The 27,378-nt window shown below is 43.6% G+C and overlaps 1 protein-coding gene, 1 long non-coding RNA gene and 1 pseudogene across 2 annotated transcripts; 2 read left to right on the plus strand and 1 right to left on the minus strand.

Annotated features, from left to right (window-relative positions):
- Positions 1-42: 42 nt before the first annotated feature.
- On the minus strand, positions 43-4,063 carry LOC136392474 (uncharacterized). Its single transcript, XR_010748943.1, has 4 exons — positions 3,998-4,063; positions 1,780-1,854; positions 1,006-1,264; positions 43-697 (listed from the first exon to the last, which is right to left on the minus strand). It is a non-coding gene; the product is annotated as an uncharacterized lncRNA (long non-coding RNA).
- DGKE (diacylglycerol kinase epsilon) lies at positions 3,716-27,378 on the plus strand. The gene is made up of 11 exons (XM_066364630.1): positions 3,716-4,829; positions 11,696-11,855; positions 12,685-12,804; positions 16,216-16,359; positions 16,664-16,821; positions 17,181-17,232; positions 19,846-19,959; positions 20,958-21,029; positions 22,254-22,381; positions 22,628-22,739; positions 23,098-27,378. The coding sequence occupies exons 1-11, from the start codon at positions 4,375-4,377 to the stop codon at positions 23,275-23,277; spliced, it is 1,695 nt and encodes a 564-aa protein (XP_066220727.1). The 5' UTR covers positions 3,716-4,374; the 3' UTR covers positions 23,278-27,378.
- Positions 17,363-19,340, plus strand: LOC136394468 (RNA transcription, translation and transport factor protein-like; annotated as a pseudogene).

The following is a 27,378-nucleotide window of genomic DNA, read 5'->3' on the forward strand; positions in this document are numbered from 1 at the left end:
GTAGGCCATCAGTCAGTGACGAGTCTGTAGAGGCTATACGGGATAGCTACCTAAGGAGCCCTAAAAAATCTGTGCGTGAGCCCACATTGAACTGCACTGAATAGGTATGAAACTGGGAGAGTTTTCCTTTTATTTGGTGCAAATTTCACATTTCTATCATCTTTTGTTGCTTTCCTGTGACCTGTCAAAAGTGCACCATGACTTTAGGGACATACTGTAAAAGATCAGGTAACTTGAATGTGCCGAGATGGCTCCCAAATCAGCTTCAGAATGTGCCCAGGGAAATCCTCGGGGGGCTGAGGCTTCCCAGAATAGTCAGGCAGTCATTTGTGGTTCTCTCCGGCCCTGAGTGGAGCCAGCTGGTTCCTCTTTCGGTGCAGGACGCCTTGCAAAGCAGAGATAAGGCTGGGCAGTTGAGGGAGCCAGGAACAAACTCCGATGACATCACTTCTCAGGCAAGTGCAGGACGGTCTCTGAGCTTGCTAAAAGTCAAGACTATGTGGGGCCGTGGTGTGTGAGCGTCTGTGTGTAGTTGTGTCTTTCTGAGCAAGTTTTCTTTGAAACTGGAACCCGAGCTTTCACAGAGGAGTGGCAGCAGCTGCCTGAGATGACCCCCTCCTGGCTGTCACTCCAGGCTCTGCAGGCCCCTTCCCCGCTGGGTGCCGTCTTTTCTGAGAGCCAGGGTCTGTCAGCAGCCCTGCAACAGCAACAGGCGTCACCCAGGGCACTCAAGGTCTCCTCCCGGCCAACTTCTACCCAGGCCGCCCCCCCCCCCCCCGTCACCACCACCCCCGTCACCCCCCCACCCCCCCACCCCCCCCACCCCGTCACCCTCCTCCACCTCTCCCAGAATCCAATAGGCTAACCGGCAGGGTGGGTCCCTAGGTGTTTATTTGATTATTTTTTTTAACTGTGCATATGCTTTATAAAATCTGTTGTTTGTGTGATATATTTCACAATTTAAACCAAAAAAAAACGGTTTTAATAAATATGTAAAAGGATTACCTGACAAAACTGTTAAGAAGGGAGATAGATTCCTAGCTCCACCACAGTTCTGATTCGGGAGATGTGGTCAAGACCTGGTTAGATGATGCAGATGCAGGTGGTCAAAGATCGTCTTCAGCCTGGCCTGCGGTGGCACAGTGGGTAAAGCGTCGACTGGAAATGCTGAGGTCGCCAGTTTGAAACCCAGGGCTGGCCTGGTCAAAGCACACATGGGAGTTGATGCTTCCTGCTCCTCCCTCCTTCTTTCTCTTTCTCTCTCCTCTCTAAAATGAGTAAATAGCCCTGGCCGGTTGGCTCAGCGGTAGAGCGTCGGCCTAGCGTGCGGAGGACCCGGGTTCGATTCCCGGCCAGGGCACACAGGAGAAGCGCCCATTTGCTTCTCCACCCCTCCACCGCGCTTTCCTCTCTGTCTCTCTCTTCCCCTCCCGCAGCCAAGGCTCCATTGGAGCAAAGATGGCCCGGGCGCTGGGGATGGCTCTGTGGCCTCTGCCCCAGGCGCTAGAGTGGCTCTGGTCGCAACATGGCGACGCCCCGGAGGGGCAGAGCATCGCCCCCTGGTGGGCAGAGCGGTCGCCCCTGGTGGGCGTGCCGGGTGGATCCCGGTCAGGCGCATGCGGGAGTCTGTCTGACTGTCTCTCCCCGTTTCCAGCTTCAGAAAAATGAAATAAATAAATAAATAAATAAATAAATAAATAAATAAAAAATAAAATGAGTAAATAAAATCTTTAGAAAAAGAAAGGGAAAGAAAAGAAGAGAAAGACCACATTCAGATACCTGCCTGGTTAAGAGCATCACAGGGTTTGGCATCAGACTGACTGGGCTCAAAGCCCCAGCTCAACTGACTCCTGGCTGTAAGACATTAAGCAAGTCTTCTTCATCTGTAAAATGAGTACTATACACTTTGCACAGTACCTGGGATCTACTAAGCAGACAACACAGGCTGGCTGTAATAATTATTATTGCCTTTAAGTTGAATAAGAATGTTTTCCCCAGATGTGGTAATATCTGTTAATCTGTTCCTAGTCAGATAAATTTTCCTAATGATTTTCACTTAGCAAAGAGAGGCTATTATTGTTAAATAAAAACTTAAAAAAGAATGAAACTTTTCCATCAAGACTTGACTTGGGCGGGTGAACACACAATGCAGTATATAGATGATGTATTATAGAACTGTACACTTCAAACCTATATAATTTTATTATCCAATGCCACCCCAATATATTCCATTTAAAATTAAACTTTAAAAACTTTTTCCATAAGCTTTAAACTTTTCATATCCTTTAGCTAAATGAGAATTGAAGAGAAAAACTCTATATATGTAATATATATAATAGCAAAATATTAGCAACAACTTAAATAGCCAACAACAGACGTAAAGTTATATATATTGTGAGTTATCATAGGAAGGAATATCATACAACCATTAAATACAAATTTATAAAAACATGTAAAAGTTATTTTGTAATTATTTTAATCTCACTTTTTAAAAGTATATTATTTTATTATCTTTTCAAATCTAAACTAATTTAAGGACTCTGCCTCTGCAAGGATTCATAAAAGACAATGACATTTCCATATACAAAGAGGGATACCAGAGCAGGAGAGAGGCTTTAGAGATCTCATTCACCCCTCCCATGTGACAGATGAGGAACCCCAGGCCCAGAGGGGTGAACAAGCACAAGAGGGTGGAGACTTGTGAGGACCGGAACGGGATCCCAGGCCTCACCATGCAGTCTAACATTTGTCTCATTTCATCATCCTTTCCCCTCAGTCTTCACAATCCAGACTATTAAATACTTGACCAGCAAAACCAGCATCACTTGTTAAAAATGCAGACTCTCAGGCCTTTTCCCCAAGAAATGGAATCAGGATCTGCATTTTAACAAGATCCTTGGGGCAAGTTCCTTAGAGACATAACAAAATAAAAGAACGTTGCTTTAGTGGCTTGACTTAGATGGAAGGTAACTTGGGTGTCCAAGTTAAAACAAAGGGATCGCAGTTCCAGCACTCACTAGCTTTGTGAAATCAAGCGCGTTTCTCAACCACACTGTGCCTTGGATTTCCTCTTCTGTAAAGTGGGGATAATAAACCCAGCATGGTGCCAAGCAAGGGCTTTTATAAACAGGGCTAATAAATGCTTCTTGTTAGGCATGTTTCAAAAGGCCCAGCACTGTGAGAGCTGGATGTCCTTGCACAACGCTAGGCACATAGCAAGCCTTCCCTCAGTATGAGTTTAATAAATAACTAGCAAAACATCTATCTAACTAACATCTATATATCTATCTAACACCTAACTAGGTGACATCTATCAATTTTTGACTTGGACTGTCCCACTTTAATAGAATGTAACACTTCCAAAACTGCTCGTTTTCTCCCTTCCAACATTCAAAACTGTACCAGCTCCCACCTTTACGAGACAGTGAGGAAGAGGGGAGGTTGAAGGTCAAAGATAACTCATACAGTAAACCAGTCAGACTAGAACTTGCCGTGGTTGCGGACTTACAAGGCTCAACCAGGCGTCCTCACGCCCCTACCGTCTTGTTACTCCGCCCACCACTCTCCCTAAGCCCCGCCCCTAGGATCCGCCCCCCTTTGCCCAGCCCCACCCTCTTCCCAAAGCCCCGCCCCTCAGGCCTATCAGCCTCCGCTTCCCACCTCACAACCCCGCCCCGCCCGGGGTCTCTGGTGTGCAGGCCCCGCCCCCGGCCCGCGGCCCCGGCCCGCTCCCCTCCGAGTGCGTGAGCGCGCTGTCTCGGCCTCTGCGCAGACGTCGGCGCGCCTGACAGGCTTGCGGTCGGGCCCCTGCGCGCGGCCGCGTGACCGGAGGGCGGCCCGAGACCTGGCCACCGAAACTGCGCCTCCGCCCCGCGCGTGAGGTAGGGCCCCGGGCGTGGAGGCGCGGGGCCTGCAGGAGCAGCGGGAAGCCTCTGTTGGCGACCCGGCGGCCGGGAGGGGAATGCGGGCCGGGGGATAACGGTTACGGCGGTGTTACCGCGCGGCCCACGTGCGCCATCGCTCCCGGAGCCCCGGGCTTTCCGCGCAGATCAGCCAGTAACTGTTTACTGCGCCGGTGCCGGGCAAGCTGAGGAGGCGGCCGCGGGGACCGGAGGAGGAGGGAGGGGACCGAGCGTGACCGCGCAGGCACCGCCCCCTCGGCGCGGCGCGACTGGTCCCCGGGCGGGCGGCCACTGGAGGCTCCGGGCCGCCGCGGGGAATCCTGTGCGCGTGCCCCTCCTCGGAGGGGGCGCCGCCACCTGGGCCGACCGCGCCCTCGGCATCACCTGGAGGCGGGAAGGAGGGCGGGCGGGCCCTGCGAGCCGGCGGCGGACCCGGCTGTGTCTCTCCAGTTAGGAACGGTTCTTGCAGAAGATGGAAGAGGAGAGGCGGCCGGAGCCCGACGCGGGCCTAATCGCGGACGGGCACCTGCTCCTGTGGGCTCTGTGCTCGGTGCTGCTGCCTGTCTTCATCACTTTCTGGTGCAGCTTTCAGCGGTCTCGCCGGCAGCTGCACCGCAGGGACATTTTCCGCAAGAGCCAGCACGGGTGGCGCGACACGGACCTGTTCAGCCACCCCACCTACTGCTGTGTGTGTGCGCAGCACATCCTGCAGGGCACCTTCTGCGACTGCTGCGGGCTGCGCGTGGACGAGGGCTGCCTCAAGAAGGCCGACCAGCGCTTCCAGTGCAAGGAGATCATGCTCAAGCATAACAGCCAGGGCCCGGACGCCATGCCGCACCACTGGATCCGGGGCAACGTCCCCCTGTGCAGCTACTGTGGGGTTTGCAAGCAGCAGTGCGGCAGTCAGCCCAAGCTCTGCGATTACAGGTATTGGCCTCTGTGGGGCTTGACTGTCCCACGGTGCGTGATAGGATTTCAGGACGTGGGTGTAGAGGCCTGCAAATGGCCTGAGGTGCCCGCTTGGAGAAAACAAGCTGATAACCAGTGCTGGTATTGGAGAAGCAGAGCAGCGTTGCAATAGTCATATGCTGAGCTGCTCCTCAGTCAACCTGTCCTCTTGCCTGCCGTTTCGTAGGGTCTCGGCTTTCATTCAGAGGTCTGCAGGTGCTGTATTAGTTCATGGCCACTGTATGGACAAGTTAACTTTTCCCTAGAGTCACAAAACTGATTCATCCTTAGTGTTGTATTAGGAATGTGCAAGGAAGACAAGTGTTATTCCGAAGCAGGACTTTTAAGTACGTTTTTCAACTATAGGTATGGTTGCATATAACTCTTAAAGGTATACTCCTTTTGTCTGTGGTCTTCCAGGACATGTAGCCTCATGACAAGTGACTTTGACTAAGCCAAGAATATTTTAATGGCTTTTAAATACACACCGCAGAACATATTTGTGTTCTTCGATATTGTCTGAAATCAGGTGAAGGCCATGTTAGAGATTGGTAATAAAGGGGATGTCACTTTGCAGAGCATCTATTAGAACTCATTTTACAGTGGAGAGAATTGTGCTCAGTGGTAAAAATAGAACAGACATCCCGGAATTCCAACCCCTGGGCAAGGTTAGGAATGCTATTAATACGCAGCCTTGTCTCACCCTTCCATCTGGGTGGGCATCTTCATTGCAATGGGTTTTATTTCTGACAAATAGAAAGGCCCCTGACCATGTTTAAGAACTGACAGAGAAAGCTGGCACTAGACAGCAAGTGACAGTTTTGTCTGGGGTTTTTTCTTTATTTAAAATTTTTTTGTTGTTTTTTTTTTATTAGTGTGAGCACTGTTAGGTCAACACTTACTTTTAAATCTTATTTTAAATAGTTTTACCCATCAGATTTACTCTTAAGAAATTTTTCCCAAAAAAATATATTTTAAACAACTAGAGTTCTGTGACCATTCATTTTTATCTGGTCTCTTTCAGATTTAGATGTCCTCTGACAGCAAGGTTACCAACGTCGTTAAGCTTTATAATTCTCTCTATAGGGAAGCTTTATTCTCCACGAGTTGGGATTAGATGGAAGGAAAATATGAATTGAGTATTGTGTCTCCCTCCCTTCTTTGCGTCTGTGCCGAATTAGATTAAAATAGCTTGTGAGTATTTTAACTGCATTTCAAATACTCCTTCACAAATAAACACAGTGCCCTGATCCTCCACCCAAATGATCTTTCTAGAAATCATATCAGACGGAGTACCTGCTCTGCTTACAACCCTTCAGTTGCTCCCATCACAGACACTGATGATCTTCAGTGTAAACCCCAGGTGCTTAACACAGTCCTTCGTGCCTTCTGCCTGTCCCTTTAGTCTCACCTGCCACCCCTGCATTAAACTTTATGTACCAGCAACATCGGGCAGGTTTTGGTCTTCTTTCTTCCTACTGCCCCTTTTCTCTCCCTTCTGGCTTTTCTCGCTGTCTTCAGTGTCTTTCTGGCCAGCTGCGAGGCGTCCTTCAAGACTCACTGGGGCCCTGTCCTCCAGGAATTCGGCCTGATCTCCTCACTCCCGCCCCCAAATTTCTCTCTCTGGATGATGATGTAACGTCCTGTTTCTCAGTGCTTCTCAAAGTCAAGTCCCCAGAACCAGCAGCATGGGCATCACTTAGAAATTCGTTCGAAGTGCAAATTCTAGGGTTTCCAGATTTAGCAAACAAAGTAAAAATTAATCTTTTTTGCTATATTTGGACATATTGATACCAAATAAAAATAGTTATTTATTTGAAATTCTAATTTAACTGGGCATCTTCTATTTTTCCTGGCCACCTTAGACCCACTGAATCAGAAACTTGGGGTAGGGACCAGCAGTCATGCCTTTAACAAGCCCTGCAGGGAATTCTAAGGCCTGACCTGTGGTGGCGCAGTGGATAAAGTATAGACCTGGAACACTGAGGGCACCAGTTCAAAACCCTGGGCTCACCTGGTCAAGGCACATATGGGAGTTGATGCTTCCTGCTCCTCCCCCACCCTCTCTCTTTCCAATATCTCTAAAAATGAATAAATAAAAATCTGAAGTTAGAGAACCACCACTGTATTTATGAAGCTTTTTAAACATGAGCATCTTATCCTTAATCTTGTGTGCCCTCCTCCCCACTGCCTTGAGCACAGTGAATGTTGTGAGGATAGAGCTCTTCCTCATTAGCTGGTACTGAGCAGGCTGTTCCCGGCATGCTATAACCCTTCACCCATGGAAGAGACTGTCTCTGTATAATTTAGGGGAAGGGTTAATTATACTCAGGAGAGAAGAGCACAGTGTCCTGAAGTGCTACATTATTCCACAATGTTCTGATTTATTTTAGTCAATAATTTTATCCAGGATACAGTCAGCTATGACCTTCTGTGGGAATGAAATCTTTTAGGAAGAGAAGAAAGATAAATATCTATTTAGAACTTTTAAACGCAGACCAGACCCTCTTTTTCTTTCTGGATTTTATCAAGCACTGTGGGGGGCTCCTATTCTTGGGAAGTCTGGGATTTAAATGACTTATGAAGACTGTACAGGTCCTGGCTGGTTGGCTCAGCGGTAGAGTATCAGCCCAGCATGTGGAAGTCCCAGGTTTGATTCCCGGTCAGGGCACACAGGAGAAGCGACCATCTGTTTCTCCACCCCTCCCCTTTTCCCTTCTCTCTCTTCTCCTCTCTCTTCCTCTCCCACAGCCATGGCTCAAATGTTTTGAGCAAGTTGGCCCCAGGTGCTGAGGATGGCTCCATGGCCTCGCCTCAGGTGCTGAAATAGCTCAGTTTGCTGAACAACAGAGCAGTACCCCAACATGGGCAGAGCATCACCCAGTTGGGGCTTGCCAGGTAGATCCTAATTGGGGTGCATGTGGGAGTCTCATTCCCTCCCACCTCTCCACTTAAAAATAATAATAAAATAAAATAAAATTTTTAAAAAACAGAAGACTGTATAACAAGTTAGTATTTCAGAGGTCAATAATGACAGGTGATACCTGATTTTAAAGCCTGCAGCCCAGTTAAACTGTGCAAATAAGTGATAAAGGTCCTTAAATCTACACTGAACCAGTCATTTCGTTTTCACATAGCAAGCATGCTTTGTGCCACCACTGTGCTGGATTCTTACTGCCCTGTAGACTTTGTTTTTCTTTTTTTGAGTGTCTTCCTTCCTCTACTATCCTGAATACAAAGTATTTCTGCTCCAAGTCTCTTATGACTCCTTCCTTATACTTCCTTTTTTCTTCTCACCTCTCTTCTAAACTGAAATAGGAAATTAGGCTATATTTTTAAGTATTCATTACATTTATCAAGTAAACCTTTGTTCCTTATAATGTTCTGTCCCATTAAGTCAAGAAAACATAAGGTACCTTTTTATTTAGAAGACCTTTCTTCATTACATCCCACTCTGCCCCCAAAACACCTACACATGCACACACAAACACACACACACAAACACACACACACTGTGATTCATAAATCAAAGCTTCTGACTCTTAGCAGGTAATTGCATTGACAGCTTGAGTCTTGGCTTTGATCTTAAATTTTGTTTTTCTATATTCTATTGGTGTGTGTTTGTTTATTTTATTAATTATTTGAAACAGTGAAAGATAGCAAATCATCTTCTAGAACAGGGAGAAGTAAGTATACTTTTCCTATAAAGAGACAAAACTTATTTTAGGCTTTGCAGACTATATAGTATGTCATAATTACTTAATTGTACTCACCATCATAGTACAAAACCAGCTGTGGACAATACATAAATGAACGGGTGTAGCTGTTTTCCAATAAAACTTTATTCACAAAATCAGGTGGCAGAGGTATAGGTCTTCACAGCATAAAGCCATTTAAATAAACCACAAAGGGAAATATAGGTCTATCAAAAAATAAACTTAAATATATTAAAAAATAACTTTAAAAGAAGACTGACCTAGCCTGACCTGGGCAGTGGCGCAGTGGATAGAGCGTTGTATTGGGATGCGGAAGACCCAGGTTTGAGACCCCAAGGTCGCCAGCTTGAGTGAGGACTCATCTGGTTTGAGCAAAAGCCCACCAGCTTGGACCCAAGGTTGCTGGCTCGAGCAAGGGGTTACTCAGTCTGCTGAAGGCCCGCAGTCAAGGCACGTATGAGAAGGCAATCAATGAACAATTAAGGTGTTGCAATACGCAACGAAAAACTAATGATTGATGCTTCTAATCTCTTCGTTCCTGTCTGTCTGTCCCTGTCTATCTCCCTCTCTGACTCTCTCTCTGTCTCTGTAAAAAAAAGAAGACTGACCTAGTTTGCAATAGATATGACAGGAAAGAGGTTGATATCCTACAGATATAAGTGTGTGCGTTTTTTAAAATAGAGTGCATGAAGAATTCACAAAAGAAGATCAAAAGAAATTCAGCTTCACCTGGTGATCAAAGACATCCAAATGAAACAACAAAATATTTTTTGTCTCTCAAATTATCAAAGAAAAAAATGTTAAATCCTAACGAGCAGTATTAGCAAGTGTTAGATATGAGGGAAGCCTTCATGCACTGATAAGCATATTGGACGGCCATACCAAGAACCTCAGAAAATGCCTGGCCTGTGCTTCAGTCACCTGACTTCTGAGCTTCCAGAAAAATAGTCTTATTTATGCTTAATGTTGTTCATATTCTTTATACTTAGAAAAATAAACTATCTAAATGTTGGGGGGAAAATAGAAAAGGGGTTTAATAAATTATGGTCTATCCATATGATATTATTCATTCTTTACCAATCATGTTTTTAAAACATATTTCGGCCCTAGCCAGTTAGCTCAGCAGTAGAGTGTTGGCCCATCATGTGTATGTCCTGGGTTTGATTCCCAGTCAGGGCACACAGGAGAACTGCCCATCTGCTTCTCCATCCCTCCCCCTCTTCTTTCTCTCTCTCTCTATCTCTCTCAGCTCTTTCTTCCCGTCCTGCACTGTGGCTCGATTGGAGCGAGTTGGCCTCGGGTACTGAGGATGGCCCCATTGGCCTCTGCCTCAGGCACTAAGAAGAGTATGGTTGCTGAGCAATGCCCCAGATGGGCAGAGCATCACCCCTTAATAGGCTTGCCCAGTGGATCCTGGTGGAGGTGCATGCAGGAGTCTGTCTCTGCCTCCCCTATCACTGAATTAAAAAAATATTTTTTCATGGCATATGCCCATATTCATGATACAATATGAGAAAAGAAAAAATATCCTATTCAGGTATATAGACAATCATCTCCCTAACCTGAAAACCACGCATGTATGCGCTGTAAAACCGAGAGTAAGTGCATCAGAAAGCTAAGAGGAACTCTCTCTGGATGAGTTTTATTTTATGTTTCTCAAGCATAAGCTGATACTATTTAATTTAAAATGTATACAGGTAGCTCACAAACATATACTGGCTTTTAGAATCTCAAACAATTCACAAAAAAATACAGAGTAAAAAGCGGATGTTGTCATCCTCAGTCCCACGTTCTTCCCAGAGGAACTGCTGTGAACCATTCAGTGCTGGTCCTTTCGAATTATCCTCAATGGTAAAAGACGGTGTTCAAATTAATGGTAGGGCAGTGGGCACAAGCAATCTTTTATAATTTGGAAGCAAGTATCAATAAGGTTATCACGCAAGATACTTTACAGCTTTCTGTTTAACAGATCGCGTGGATAACCCTTCCTTTAGCAGTAAACAGCAGTAATTACTTGACAAATCTGAATATCCAGCTGGAAAAAAACAACCTTAAAATAGGAGGCCAAGATTGTTGATCTTAAGGTGAAAGAGTAATTATCCTCTTTTTTTTTTTTTTAATTATTTGTTTACCTCTGACCTTGATTTTCAGCGACCTGCTTTTGTCTACGTGGTCAGAGTCTCCTTGTCTGTGAGAGGATTAACTGCTGAGCAGATTAATAACAGAAACCCGGGTCACCACCGGCACTAGTCCCTGCTGGTTTCATGCGTGGGTCCCAGTAGAGAGGCGGATCTGTCTGTACTTCAGATGCAAGCGTAAAGATTAGTTCTATATTAACTGCCAATGAGAAGTGGACTGTTTTACTGTATCTGCTAGTATTTACTCGTATTCACAGATGCTTTATAAGTGAAGATATTTTCAGGTGGACCCTGAGGAATGCTTCGGGGACCCAGGTCAGTGGGGCATGTAAGCAGTAGTTCCTCACAAACCTACTTCAACCAAAGCACAAAGTGAGGAACACACAGAGCCCTTGTTCTAGATCAGCCTGTTCCTGTGCATTACCTCTTCCGATTTACCATTCTATACCTTAAAACTGAGAACTGGCTTAAATACTCATTTTTAAAAGTTTGATCATGGTAACATCAATACTGGATTTTTATCAAAATCAAACAAATGAAAATCTAATGAGAAAGTGACATTGGTTTTACATTTTAGGTACCTTTCTTCGGCTTAGAAGTCCGCTCCGATTCTCCTGTTTCTGTGTTCAGTTTATTGGTATAGCACATGTCATACATACAGCTAGCTTCCGGTAAACTCTACCATACGCTTTGAGAGAATGAGGGCAAAATAACATTGTTCTTACTAAAATGATTTTAACCTCACAGACATCCTGAAAGGATTTTGAAGCCCTAGACTGTACTTGAAGGAGCACCATTAAACTGCTGTGTTCAGACTTCATCGCGCTGTTTTCACTATGCAGACACAATGATAAATCTTCTGTTTGCCAGACTTTATGCTCAATAGTGATGAAATTACTGTTTTAATTTTTTTTGACAAAAATGATTGGTCTGGAGATCAATAAGATTATGGTTTTTAATCAATTATTATCTTTGTTTCTTCGTCCCTCAGGTGTATTTGGTGTCAGAAAACAATTCATGATGAGTGCATGAAAAATAGCTTAAAGAATGAAACATGCGATTTTGGAGAATTCAGAAACCTCATTATTCCACCAAGTTATTTAACCTCTATTAATCAGATGCGTAAAGACAAGAAGACAGACTATGCGATGGTAATCAGAGTTTATTTGTCCTTGTGTAATTGATTTCCAGGGAGTTGTTGCAGTAAATGCGTGGCAGTGACAGCTGTGTGTCTATGTGTAGAACCGTAACAGCAACCGGAAGCCCTGCCCGCCGCCTGCAGACGCGCCACAGATGTTGGCTCGGAGGTCTTTCCTGTCTAAGAGGAAGTCGTCAGTGCTTCATAAGTCACTGCAGTAATAAGAGGCCTGGTACCCCATTTTAAAAAAATAAAAAATAAAAACTTGCAAACTAAAATATATTAGACTACATCCAGAAAAGGATAGTCAAGCTAAAAGAGCAGAGAGAGTCAACATCCATTCTATGAATGATTTAAAGAACTTGAAATGTATTTTCTAGGAGACAAGAGTAATAAAAGATGTTATGCTTCAGGTGTTTAAGCATAGCAATTAAATGGAAAAACAAATGAAATTATTCCTAGTTGCTTCAGAAAGCAAAATTACAACAATCAATAAAAGTTTTTAAAAAATAGATTTTTAACTCAAGTCAAACTTTCTAATAATTGAGTGGGCTGCCTTGTTATTAAGTACCTTCTTACATGCGTATCCAAGCGTATGCTGGAAGACTTATCTACTAGACTAATGTAGAAGAGAATTATACATTAAGCAGAAGTTATATTAGTCTGTCTCTAAGGTCCCTTTCCATTCTTAGAAGTCTAATGTTGTACTGATTGTACTGGGGACTGTACTGGGATGCTTGTTTTTCTCTCAGCAAATTACAGCACTGTCATCAAGGAATGGAAATCTTACTGCTCACCAGTCTGAGATATTGAACCCTTTTCACTCACCTTCATTTTTTCAGCTAGCCTCTAAGCTTGGAAAGCAGTGGACTCCACTGATAATCCTGGCCAACTCTCGTAGCGGAACAAACATGGGAGAAGGCCTGCTGGGAGAATTCAGGATTCTTCTAAACCCAGTCCAGGTAACCAAAGAGAAACCTTCCTTTCTGTATTAATCTCTTCATCTTAGCTTTTCATTTTTCCTAAGTTATAATGGTTATTAATGCTTTAAACCAGTAATCACCTGATTTAGGAAAGAACAATAATTATTAATGTATCAAACTATTTGAATATATTGAGAAAGGGGAGCTCATGGTGAGGATGTAAAATGGTACAGCCACATTAGATAACAGTTTGGCAGTTTCTTTTTTTATTATTATTAAGTGAGAGGCGGGGAGGCAGAGATACACTCTCACATGCACCCCAACTGGGATCCACTTGGCAAGCTCACTAGGGGCAATGCTCTGCCCATCTGGGGCCGCTGCTCTGTTGCTCGGCAACCAAGCTATTTCAGTGCTGGAGATGAGGCCATGGAGCCATCCTCAGTGCCCTGGACCATGGTTGCGGGAGGGGGAGGGAAAGAGAGAGAAAGAAAAGGGGGAGGGGCGGAGAAGCAGATGGTCACTTCTCCTGTGTGCCCTGACTGGGAACTGAACCCAGGACATCTACATGCCAGGCTGACACTCTATTGCTGAGCCAACCAACCAGGGCCTGGCAGTTTCTTTAAAAATGAAACATATTTACCATACAACCCAGCAATCCCATTTTTAGGAATCTACCCAGGAGAAATGAAAATGTTTTGTGACAGCATAGATGGACCAGGAGAACATTATGCTAAGTGAAGTAGACAGTCAGAGAAAGACAAGTACCATATGATGTCACTTGTGTGTGGGATTTACAGAATAAACCAGCAAAACAGAAACAGATTCATGGATACAGAGAACATCTGTCTGAGGTGAGGGGGGCTGGGGCTGTGTGAAGAAGGTGAAAGGATTAAGAAAAAAAACACGTCATGGACACAGACAACAGAAGGGGGTGTGGCGGGTGTAAAGGGGCCAAGTGGGGACACATGGTGATGGAAGGGGACGTCCTGGCTGGGGAACACAGCGCAACGTACCGATGATGTATTATAGGCTGCACAGCTGCAACCTAGATCATTCTATTAATCAGTGTCACTCCAAAAATTCAATTTAAAAAATCAATGAAATAACAAGAGAAAAGCAAGAGGGAAAAAGAAAACATATGTCCCACAAAGACTTTTATGCAAATATTTATAGCAGCATTATAGCCAAAAGTAGAAACAACCTAAGGGTCCAAGAAGCCCGGTGCAAGGGGCCCGTGTCGTATGATTTGATTTATGTGACCTGTGCAGAAAAGGCGAGTCTGTAGAAACCAGGAGTACATTGGTGGTGGCGTGAGGCGAGGAATCGGAAGGGACTGCCCCTGGACGCGGAGGGGCCTTGTTGGAGCGACAAAAGCTCTAACCTGCGTTGTGGTGGTGGTGGCACAGCTCAGTAAACTTACCGAAAATCACTGAACTGTCCTCTTGAAACGCGTGAACATCATTATATGTAAATTACCCCTCAATTAAAAAATAAGAATAAAAGGATTGAGGTTACATGCTAGCAGCTTCTGCTTTGAAAAACTAAACAACCCATTGTGCAACAGTCAGAAATATCTATAATAACTTCTTCCTTCCAGCTTGTATTTTTCCCTTTCGATGTTATGCAACTTGAAATTATGGAAATAATAAAAAAAGAAAGACAGTTACCAGCAGCGTCCCCACAAAAATACATCCGTGGTTTCATTGGTCTGTGTTCTTTCCATGAAGAGCCTTTGCATTTATATGTTAACATTCCTGTGACAGTAATCTAGGTATAGATTTGCATTCTGTTTTCCTTACTTAAAGGTGTATTTTTCCATGTTGCCACATAGCCTTCATAATAATATATGTATTGACTAAGATAATCAGATGTCGATTTCACTGTGTATTGACCCAGTCTCCTGCTGGTGGCGGTTGAGTTTGTCTCTAAGGTTGTACAGTTATAAATAATGCTGCATGGAAGACCTTTATGCGGTATTTTCATCTTTTAAACTATTTTCCTAGGTCCTCAGAGTTATAGATATGAAGGGTCCTTGCCTCTTTGTCATTTTATGCATGTTGCAGAATTCTTTTCCAGAAATGGGTCCTAACTTGCACTGGTGATGGATCTTAAAAATCCAGACTAGAATATGTTGCACTAGTTCAAGGTGTACTAAGTGCGTTTGGTTCCCTGTGACCAAGAAGGAGGGGGGGGGGGGGTTGTATAATAGGAGGACAAAGGGATGAGGCTACTCATGCTTTGTAGGGTCAGTGTTGGGATGAGCCACAATGAATGTAGGGAGGTGTTGGCATTAATTTCTCTCCTGGGTATCTATCTGAACAAATTCAAAACACTAATTTGAAAAAATATACTCCTCCATATGTTCTTTGTAGATTTACAATAGCCAAGATAGAGAAGCAACCAACCTAAGAGCCCAGCAATAGATGACTAGGTAAAGTTGTCATACAGATATACAATAGACTATTACTCAGCCGTAAAAAGGGGTGGAACCTTACCTTTTGCAACAACATGGGTAGACCTAGAACGTATTATGCCAAGTGAAATAAGGCAAACGGAGAAAGACAGATGCCGTATGATCTCACTTATATGTGGAATCTAAAGAACAAACTTAACTAAACAGAAAAACTCATAGATACAGAAAACAAATTGAGGGTCGCCAGATGGGAAGGGGGTTAAGGGGACTGGGCGAAGAAGGGGAAGAGGTTAAGAAGTACAAATGGGCCCTGGCCGGCTGGCTCAGTGGTAGAGTGTTTGCCGGTGTGTGGAAGTCCTGGGTTTGATTCCTGGCCAGGGCACACAGGAGAAGCACCCATCTGCTTCTCCACCCCTTCCCCTCTCCCTCCTCTCTGTCTTTCTCTTCCCCTCCTGCAGCCAAGGTTCCATTAGAGCAAAGTTGGCCCGGGCGCTGAGGATGGCTCCATTGCAACAGAGCAACGCCCCAGATGGGCAGAGCATTGCCCCCTAGTGGGCATGCCAGGTGGATCCCTGTTGGGCACATGTGAGAGTCTGTCTCTCTGCCTCCTCACTTCTCACTTCAGAAAAATACAAAAAAAAAAAAAAAGAAGTACAAAATAGTCACAGAAATGTGAAGTACAGCATAGGGAATATAGTCAATAATATTGTAACTGATCATGTCTAATGCCAGGTGGGCACTAGACTTATCAGGATGATCACTTCATAAGTTGTATAAATGTCATCACTGTGTTATACACCTGAAACTAATACAATACTAAATGCCAACTATAATAGCAAAATAAATTAACTTTTTTTTAAAGTAAAAAAGCGTATAAAGCAAAAGAAATGTGTGACATAGAGCCTGGCACATTGTTAAGGATAAATGCGTTGTAGCCAGTCTTACTGAACCAGAGCTGTACTCATCTGGAGAGACATCATGCTCACCAAAGGGAGGACAGTGTCGGACAAAAATAACTGTTTTTCTCTCCTGTGTAGGTTTTTGATGTGACTAAAACCCCCCCTGTCAAAGCGCTGCAGCTCTGCGCTCTTCTTCCCCACCGCTCGGCCCGCGTGCTGGTGTGCGGAGGGGACGGCACCGTGGGCTGGGTCCTGGACGCGGTGGACGAGATGAAGATGAAGGTACCGCCCTTTACAACCGACGTTATAGATCACGTGTGAGGCTGGAGACTCGCCTTTCACGGAAACTCCTCTAAGATAATTAGACAGTGTTTTTGGTTCTGTTTTTTGTTATGCAGATATATATGAGAAGATGTTACCAATGTTGAATATTATGATTAAGCAGTTAGCATAAACTTGAGCAAAATAACATACTGTTGTTAAATGAATACTTGTGTGTTCATTGCTTTGGTCTTTAAGTTTTACTAAATTTTATTACCCTACAAATAGAACAGAAAAACCTAAACTCTTATCTCCCATATTCTAGGGACAAGAAAAATACATTCCACAAGTGGCAGTCCTGCCTCTGGGAACAGGCAACGACCTGTCCAATACGCTGGGCTGGGGCACAGGTTACGCGGGGGAAATCCCTGTCGCCCAGGTCTTAAGAAATGTGATGGAAGCCGATGGAATTAAACTGGACAGGTAAGTTAACCTCCCCCCAAAAAGCAGAGTGTTGAGAGCATGTTTGATTGATAAGTGAAGTCTTGTGTAAGTTACAAAGTTAAATGTAATTTAAAAGTGAAAGACTGAGTTAATTTTGCTTAAACACAGAGGCTGGTGTCTTGTTGTTGTGTAATATTTTGGTATGTAAGGACTGAAGTCCTAAGTCAGGCTGAACACTTATCTCCCATCTGCACACTCACTCAGTGCTTGGTTTTTCAAGTGCTGGTTTAATAAAGGGACCTCATCGCCCACGCATCCAGAGTTGATTGGTAATAAGTATAAGTAATTGGCAGTTCATTTGGAAATAATCACGAATTTTTTTAACTTCTGTTTTTTAGATGGAAAGTTCAAGTAACAAATAAAGGCTACTACAACCTGAGAAAACCCAAGGTATGTTTTTAGGGCTTCAGTGGGAGTAGTTTCAACGACCGTGAAGGAGTGGCTGCACGGTACAGGATGTGGCGCTGTGGTGGCCAAGGGGACCCGGTGCCTCTCTGTAGGCGCGGTTACGGAGCAGGACATGGCTCCACGTCGGACTCTAAAGACCGCTGTGGGAGAACCGGTGCGAGAGAGCTGAGTTCTGCCCTGGCAGGTCACCTGGAAGGGTTCCAGGGGAGGTCACATGTGTGTTGGTCCTTAAAATGTAAATACAGGCCTGACCTGTGGTGGCGCAGTGGGATAAAGCGTTGACCTTGAACACTGAGGTTACCGGTTCGAAACCCTGGGCTTGCCTGGTCAAGGCACATATGGGAGTTGATGCTTCCAGCTCCTCCCCCCTTCTCTCTGTCTCTCTCTTCCCTCTCACTCCTCTCTCTCTAAAAATCAATAAATAAAATATTTTTAAAAATCTTAAAAAAAATAAAAATAAATAAATAAATAAAATGTAAATACAATTTAGATCGACAGAAAAAGAACCAAGACTTTCCAGGCAGAAGAAATAGAGACTAGAGGGTACAAATCATGGTTAGCAGCTAGCATATGATACAGAGACTAGATCTGGGTTTCTTAGATGCACTAGCTCTCGCCGCATCTCTGTGCTCCTGGCCAAAGCTGGGGGACTGGAGCAGGAATCCGGAACCATGTTTTGACGCTGGCTGATGGACCTCACTACCGCAGTCCTGCTGGCTTCAAGTGCAAAGATGAAACAGAGTTTAGAAACTTTATTGTTTGGCTTGAAGACCAGAAAATCAGACACTACAAGACTGAAAACAGAAGTAATGTAAGAAGCATTGACAGCCTGACCAGGCAGTGGTACAGTGGACAGAACATCAACCTGGGACACTGAGGACCCAGGTTCAAAACCCCCAGGTCGCCAACTTGAGCACAGGCTCACCTGGCTTGAGTGCAAGCTCGCCAGCTTGAGCGCAGGGTCATTGTCTTGAGTGTGGGATCATAGACATGACCCCACAGTCACTGGCTTGAGCCCAAGGTCTCTGGCTTGAGCAAGGGGTCAGTGTCTCAGCTGGAGCCCCTGGGTCAAGACACATATGAGAAACAACCAATGAACAACTGAAGTGCCACAGCTATGAGTTGGTACTTCTCATCTCTCCCTTCCTGTCTATCTCTCTCTCACACACACACACGCACACATGCTTAAAACAAAACAAAAAAGCATCACAGCAATGACTGGCTCAAGTTCTTTGAAAAGTATCTTACAGATATTACTGTCCTTTCAAGATTCAATATCAACAAGAAGCAGTTGACTGGCTTCTTGGGTTAGCTGTTAGACTTGGATATGGAGATAAGGCTGAAAAATACAAGAACTTGGTCCCTGACAGTACAAGAAGGGCCGACAGTGCAGCTAACAATGCAGAGCCTTGATCAGTTTGGATGCAGATGATCCTGGTTTCCGGCTGGTGTACCAGCTTTGGCTCGCCTGCAGATTCAGCGGCATGGTGGTTACCCAGTAATGCCTAAGGCCGGCTTGGTCCAGGAGCGCCTGACATGGGTATAGCTGCTAAAGCACGTCAGACAGCGAGGTCTGCTGGCCCCGGAGATGCAGTTCTTGGTGAGGCTGCTTAGAGTCTGATGGCTGCGTATGGAAGGGCTCGGAGAACAGACAGTGGATGAAGCCACAGTAGCTGTGCAGACGGTCGTCTCCGAGCCAGCCAGACCACGGCTGGGGAAAACTGGAAGGGGAATATTTTTGGGTTTCCGCCTCACCTCCTTAGTACAGCTGGGAACCATGGTAGGCCCTGGTGTGTGTTTAGAAATCAAATGTCATGTTTTCAAGAGAAGAATCCCAGAAAATCGAGTATATTCTAGAGATTTCACATCATTGCATTTTCATTAATAAAGTTGGAGGGGGTGGGGATGTTCTGGAGGTAGTGAAAATGGTTTAGAAACCTGCATGAGGGCAAAACATGGGGAATCTTAGGATGAGGAGGAGATAGACTCAATCAAGACGTGGCACCCGATTGGAATTAGGGGAAGAGAGAAAATACATGTTACTACCAGATCTGCAGTTTTCATGGCTGGATGTATAGAAATGGATGTGAACTAAGAGATGAGAGAAACAGAGTTTCAGGTTTGAGTAGGAAGATCAGTGAGCAACCGTGAGGCTGTGATGCATGGAACAGAAAGTTGGAAATTCAGTCTTATTACTCAGGGACAAGACAGAACTGGGGATGTAGACTGAGGAATCAGGCTGGGCTGGGAGGCAGACAAACTAAGCAGGTCCCAGTAGCCTGTGCTGAGACCAGTAGAAGCCAGTATAACAGGAGCATAGGAGTGGAGAGGAGAGCCATTCTAGAGGATAAGATCTGAGACACAGCACGTTAAACAAATGGGAATGGAAACCGTATCTGTAATTAATCAGCCTTTGAACTGAAACGTTATTTCTGGAAACATCACTGGGTAGCATAAAATAGCTCCACATGAAGAGTAAACGCAGAACATATTAAATTTTCATAAAGAACATAAAAGCTAAGATCAGCATGTTGAGCACGCGACCCAGGCTTTGACTGAAGCATCGTCTGTTGCTATCCCCACCCGTCCCCACAGGAATTCACAATGAACAACTATTTTTCTGTTGGACCTGATGCTCTCATGGCTCTCAACTTTCATGCTCATCGTGAGAAGGCACCATCTCTGTTTTCTAGCAGAATTCTTAATAAGGTGTGTTGGATAAAATAACCTTTCCTGCTTATACCGAAGGTACAGTAAAAATCAATGATTTCATTATATCTGCCAGCCTTTCAAGTAGATTCAGATAGAACTAACTTAGGGAAACATTGACCTGCTCTGTTTTGTGTAAGACTGTCAAATTAGAGCCTTAATTGTCTTTAATTAAAGTATTATAACTATGGCAAAATTATTTCCCAGTTAAAGTTGGAATGTTTGACATCATGTTTTGCTTAGAGGGCAACTAAGCAAATAGCTTATCTTAATAGCAACAGATATTGGAAAAAATTTTAGGAAGGATACGTTTTTGGTAATGTCACTAATGGAAAAATAGATTCCCTTAGCCTGAAAAGAACTGGCAAAGGCTGGTAAGAGGAGGAGCAGTTTGTCTACCACGACTTTTAACTGAGAGCGTCGCTCCTGTGTCCGGCACGGTTGATTCCTTTAGTGGGAGTTTTCTCTTGGAACTTCTTTTGAATGACTGTTGGTGATTAAGCAATAGGATGTGAAAAATAAATGTCAAACAGTTTTGTTCCTGGTTCTGTTTTATAAATATTTCAAATTTACAAATAGTTTTCTTTTATGAATATAGGAGCATAAGTATTGCTGTTCATACGATTGGTAATTAGCAGCATGCCCAGTGCGTCCATCAGCCTTTTTATATTCAAAAGTGATTATAAGATGTTCACTAGATTTATCTATATTACTTTCCTTAAAATCTGAAGTTCAAGAAAAAGGTAGACTTTTCTAACTTGAATATAGTATTTCTTTATAAAATGTACCCTTTTTGATAAATTGGGAGAAAACACCATTTCCCCTGAAAAAGCAGGCCCAACTCAAAGGTCCTGGTCCCCTCCTCCCATCAGTGTCTGAGCCTCACTGAGGAGACCTGGCGGCTCTCGCTCAGGGAGCTTTGGTACAGCGTCTTTATTTTTTTGCTACAGCACTTGTTGGATTGCTTTAATATCATATTTTCTGTTCCTTTCTCATAGGCTGTTTACTTATTTTATGGAACCAAAGATTGTTTAGTGCAAGAATGTAAAGATTTGAATAAAAAAGTTGAGGTAAGCTTTTAAAGTTTAGGTGGGCTCTGGATCATGAATTTTTTTTTAACAAAAATGCTGAATTTTAACATTTTGCTAGCATATATGGAATATTTATTGTGTGCCATGTTACCAACTGCTTTATACACATTATCCCACTGTATTAAGTAATTTGCCCAAATCTACATGTAACCAAGATTTGAACCTGGGTTTATATAACTCCAGAGTCAGCTTAACTCTTATGCTGAACAGTTTCCATTTATACAGGATGACTGATACAAAGTTATCTAACATAGTGCCTGACTCATCATGGACTCTCAGAGGAAGCTGAAACCCACAGTTTTAATTCATATTATGATGGTGCTATAGTTCTCTTACAAAATAAAAATGTATGAGCAGTAAAAATAGGATAGTGATGATTACTTATTGCTACAATATCCCTGACAACATAATGTGACAAGGGCTTGTATATATTCCTCGCTTGCTTCCAGAAGACTCTGTATTGGTTAATAGCACCGACAAAGACATTAATACAGAGAAACCTAGTACTAAAATAAGTATCACAGGAAGAGCTCACAGCCTTTGCAGCCACGACACAGAGGAATGGCAAGGTTTTCCGGTAAAAAGGCTTCCTCTGCTTCTCGTATTTCCTGTGACTTCGGCTTGGATAGCACTGGTAGCGTGAAGTGGCTTCCAGACAGCAAAGGAAGCAAGTATTTCAGGAAGAGAGGGTGGGGTCAGCAGTGTCAGGGGCTACTGAGACAACAGGGTAAATAAGGCCTGAAAAGAATAATGGAATCTAACATAGGGTGCCATTGATGACCTGGGAAGTGGAAATTCATTTGTTATAATTCATTTATTGTAATGAACATAGAACAGGTGGGAAAGGCAGATTACCTAGCACAAGGGGTGGGAAGTCGTCTTCCCTTATACGTGCATCTCTCACATCTTATGCATATGAAACTGGGTGTGCCTGGCCTGTGGTGGCGCAGTGGATAGAGCGCTGACCTGGAGGGCTGAGGTCGCCAGTTCGAAACCCTGGGCTTGCCCGGCCCAGGCTCATACAGACAGGCAAGCAACAACTCAAGTGAAGCAACTATGAGTTGCTACTTCTCGCTCCCCGCACCTCTTCTCTCTCAGTAAAGTCAATAAAATCTTGAAAAAAGAAACTGAACGTGAATTCTAAGTGGATGTGTCTGCCGGTCATGTGCCCTGCAGTAACTAACTTCTTGGATTTCTTTAAAGCTAGAGCTGGACGGTGAGCGAGTAGAACTGCCCAGTTTGGAAGGAATCATAGTTCTGAACATCGGCTACTGGGGCGGCGGCTGCAGACTCTGGGAAGGGATGGGGGACGAGACCTACCCCCTGGCCAGGTACGCCCGCCGTGGTCTCTGCTTTACGGCACTGTTGTCTTCGTGTCACTTTCTGTCACTGTGTTCTGCGTTTGCGCAGCCTGTTGTTCTTCACAGACTCCTCCCTCGGGTTTCCTTGTTTGTACACCTCGCTAATAGAAGTATTTCATAGGCTGACGGGCCACCCGTGTTAGAAAGTGACTGTGCTGTGTGCCTGACTCGATGTTACTGCGTCATATACTCCACATTTCCTTTCTCTGATTCTAGGCACGACGACGGTTTACTGGAGGTCGTAGGAGTCTATGGGTCTTTCCACTGTGCTCAGATTCAAGTGAAACTGGCAAACCCTTTTCGAATCGGACAAGCGCACACAGTGCGGGTGGGTGTCAGTGCGCAGACACGCTCGTCTGCTCCGGTCCCCTTCTAAGCCCTCGATCTGTCGAGTCGATTTGTACACTGTAGTTTACAGCCATGCTGCTGGTCACCTTCCCCCAGGGACTCGAGTGGGGTGGGGGAGAGCAGGAAATACGGCCCTCAGTCCTAGAAGAAGTAAAGTGGTCGGTGAAAAAGAATCCTCTGAACAACCGAGGAGTGAAAATATATTCAGAATTGTTTTCTCAGAATGAAGCTAAGGAATGTCCCGAAGGAGAGTTAAGGACTATGGATGATGTTATTAAGGAAGACCTTTCTGAAGTTTGGGGGACTGACTCTTCTAATTCCTTGTTCCCTAACCCCAGCTGATCTTGAAGTGCTCGATGATGCCGATGCAGGTGGACGGGGAGCCCTGGGCCCAGGGGCCCTGCACTGTCACCATCACGCACAAGACACACGCGCTGATGCTGTACTTCTCTGGGGAACAGACTGATGACGACATGTCCAGCACTTCGGACCCGGAGGACACGAAGGAGACTGAGTAGCCGGATGAGGAAGTGAAAACGTACAACAGACTTCACAAACAAGTGAACCCACACCATCCACAAGCAGAAACCCTCCGTCCCCTGAGGCTCATTTCACCGGTGATGTAAAGAGGACACATTTCTGTAAATAGCATTCCAGAACAGCCAAATCTCCAGTTGTTTACTAATGCCAGTTTTTTTGTTCGTTTGTTTTAAAACACTTTGATTGTGTCATGTTCGTTTTAAAAAGTCAGAGAACTTGGCGTGAAAGTGAAGTGTTTTTTCATGGCTTTATGTTTAAGAGTGAGGCTGACTGCAGGGTGCCCTCCTTCCTTGTTCTCGAACCACACGGTGATGTGGGTGGAAAAATCACCTCCATCTTCATTTTTAATGTGGTGACAGCATACACTTTAAAAATTAACTTGCTTTTTTGAAAGGAGATGGTTGGCTTCCAACCAGCAGGTGAACGCTGGGCACCCCCCTGCCATACGCCTCTTAGCTCCTACAGCCCAGCCCCAAGTGGGTCCCTAAGTATTCATTCCCAGGAAACCCTAAAAGGAGACAATGTAAAAGAAAGACAATACTTAAAATTTTTTAATTATGATTTTCATTTTAGGAGCATTTTCAGACCCCTAGATGTTGTTTGTTTAACCGTGGTAATGACTGTATTGAGCTGTTGAAGTTCAATGTCATGTTTATAACCTAGGATAGCTAAGAGAACCACATAGGTGAACTGGTGAAAGTTTACCCTCAGAGTACTATGGCTTGAAAGTTATGGGTTCACCAACTTATCTTTTGATTAAAAGACAATGTCAGTTCAAAAAACGTACTAAAGAAAATTTACTAGTCATATTAATTGCTCAAAAATAGTTCAGTAATGATTGATTAGTTTTCCAAATTTGGTAGTCTTATAGCAGTTTGAATACAGTAGTCTTTTATAGTCAAAGGACTTAACAGAATTTCCCCTTGGGGAAGTGACAGAATCCTCTGCTGAGATGTTTATCTTATTTATTTTAAAATGAGAGAGATATATTTTTTTTACTTATTTATTTTCTTTATTGTGGTAACCTGTGTTTAGTGTTTACAGTATATGGCTTTATTTAATAGGTTAAACTGATCATATAAATTCTAGTCACAATCGGATAGAAATTGACTAGTTAAAACCCATCATTTAATTCCCCTGACAGATATTTTTATTCTTCAGAAATAGTCCTCAGTTTAAAAGGAGGGGCGGAGCAGTGAAAGCACTTGCAAACTTCTTTTAGACGTCTGAACTTTTGTTTCCTTATTTTATTTGACCCTCAATTGCCAAAAACCTACTGAATGGCTAGTCTCACGGTTCCCCATTAGAGGGCGCTATTCTGCTGTTGACCAGCCTGCTCCCTCCGGTCGTACTTAGGCAGACCCACTGGGCCTCCAGCCTGCTGTTTTTCTAAGGGACGGCCTGTTGGTGTGCTTGGTGGTCTCGTGTAACATTAATCTCTGACAAATGAAAATGTAGCCCCACAACTTTAGCTGTCTTTAAGAATCTGACAAATATGTCGCCCATGAATTGCTGTCGACTTAAATTTCAGTCCCCTTGAGGCCCCGGGAACAACCTGGTTCTGTATACAATACTCAGTACATTATAGAAAATGCTTTCATTTTGCTTAAATTATGTAAACTCTGTCACGATCTCTACAGGAAATGCTAACTTCTAGCACCGATAGAGTTTTCTGAGCAGACCTGTCTTCACCTTATTCACACTCCCGAAGCAGTGATGGAGTTTTACAGTTTCTTTTATGGACTGTCCATGTTTTGAGTATGATGAGTTTTATTCTTTAATTCATGGTCAGAATCATTACGGATATCACCTTCTACACATACAGGGTGGGCAAAAGTAGGTTCACAGTTGTGAGTACGCAGAGTTTATTCTTGTATTATTTATTAATTATTGAATTATTTACCATATGAACAACTGTAAACCTACTTTTGCCTGCCCCTGTATGCTGTTAAATTCATTTTGCTTTGGACTATATTTTATTTATAATTCATAGTGCTAATTATAGAATCAAAGTATGTAGTTAATTTGGGATATCAGAATTAAAATCATCAAACTAGCTATGTAGTTGGTTTTTTTATTGTTAACTACTGTAACTGTAATGTTATATTGGATTTATAACAGGTTTATATACACCCTCATTTATTCAAACAAGTTGGGTTTTTTTTCAGTTTTCATAATCTAATGAGGTTTTTTCCCCTACTGACCCTTCATGAAGTCTTTCTCATTCAGACTTAATATTTATTTAGGAAAGTTATTTCAGAACACCATATTATAAAACACCTTATTTTAGCAAAATTCACCTTTTTGGCACATTTACTGAGCATTTCAAATACACGCATAGGCACGTGTCTTCTTTTAAATAATTACAATTGACAAGACTCACGTTCGCAAGTTATATATATTAGGGTCGCACTTGCCTACTTTACCAGGGACTCCACACTTTACAAAAGATAATTTGCCACAAGATTTTCCTGTTCCATTTGAAATTGTCTTGACTTTTTAGGATAATAGCGTCTCTTCTCAGGAAGAAATGCACGGAGTAGAACATACCTCCGTGTCTGGTCTGACTTCTCCCCTCTTTTCCTGTCCTCGTGCATTCCTGACTCCTGGTAACTGCGAGGCTCAAATACTGGTCCCTGCAGCTCTTCTGGATCCCTTAGACAAGTAACGGTGGTGACTTCCGTGCTTTGTTATGTGTGCTGGAAATCACACTGACTTGTGTGCTGAAGAACACATTGTCTAGTGGTACGATTTCATGACCTCGAGTGTTTCAGGCTTTCTGCAACAATGAACTATGAACCCTTAATGTAGCTAATGTTTGTAAAAATTTTATCTTCAAAATTGTTTTTCTTTTTTAAGGTGTGTCAGAAACATGTAGTATTTGCGTTTTGAAATGTTTGCCTACTTAGAGATGTAAAATCTACCGTGACTCAAACTGTCAAGTCCGTTTTGCACTGTAAAGGTAAATGCTACCAGCATGTCAAAAAGAAAAAGATAGTTTGCATTTGTAATATAAAGTTGTATGTAACATATACTATGGAATTTTAAATTTGCACTAACTAGAAAACTTTGAAGATTAAATTAATTTACAGATTCACGTGGGTCCGAATACATAATTTGTGTTCAGCCAAAAACGTCAATAGAACGGGTGACAGGTTTCGTGTGGTTTTCCTTTGAAATGATAATATTGAAGAAGGAACCAGCACTTCATATTCAGAATTTTTTAAGATTCTACCTAATTGTGGACAAGGGAATGTAGGTAGATTTATTCTAAAACTCTAGAAATTTGGAAAGAAGAAGCAGTTGTTGCTCAGTCCTGATCTGAATGAAGGTGTTTTCTCACAGCAACAGGACAGAAGAGGTTACTCTGGCTTTGCTTTTTAAAAGCCATGCCCCTGCCTTCCTCAGATACTGCCTTTAAGTCCTGAGGCACCTGCATTCTTATGGAAGTCGGGCCGCCCATGTGGGTAAGATGAGATTTCAGTAGACAACGTACTTTAAAAAAAAAAAGATTCTACTAGTTATGAAAGGGTTTGGTGGCCACTACTCGAATAACTGTCACCTGATTAATGTTCTACTGATTTTTACATAATCAGAAGCCTCATGTTTTTTTGGTGAAAAGAATATTTTGGAGATTTCAGCTGCTGCTTGTGAAGTTTCTTCACTTCGTCACAAGTTTTAAAGGCATTTTGTTGAATAGTAAGCACTGGCTTAGCCTCTGTTCCTCGTATTTCTGATTTTAGTAAAGTATAAAAATGGTCTGTGTATTTAATTCATTTTAGTTATATAAATACACACGTTCACCACCAAGGCCCTAAGTGTGTCTTCAATGCCTGAGGCTTGCCGGTCTCAAACAGGAACATTCCGCCTGACCTGCGGTGGCGCAGTGAATAGAGCGTGGACTTGGAATGCTGGGGTCGCCAGTTCGAAACCCTGGGCCTGCCCGGTCAAGGCACATACAAGACGCTACTACTAGTTGGTGCTTCCCACTCCTCCCCCATCCCTTACTCTCTCCCCTCTCTCTAAAATCAATAAATAAAATCTTTGGGGCGAGGAAGGTACATTTTGCCCTAGCTGGA

This window comes from Saccopteryx leptura, chromosome 2 (assembly GCF_036850995.1).
Source record: "Saccopteryx leptura isolate mSacLep1 chromosome 2, mSacLep1_pri_phased_curated, whole genome shotgun sequence".
Taxonomy (NCBI): Eukaryota; Metazoa; Chordata; class Mammalia; order Chiroptera; family Emballonuridae; genus Saccopteryx; species Saccopteryx leptura.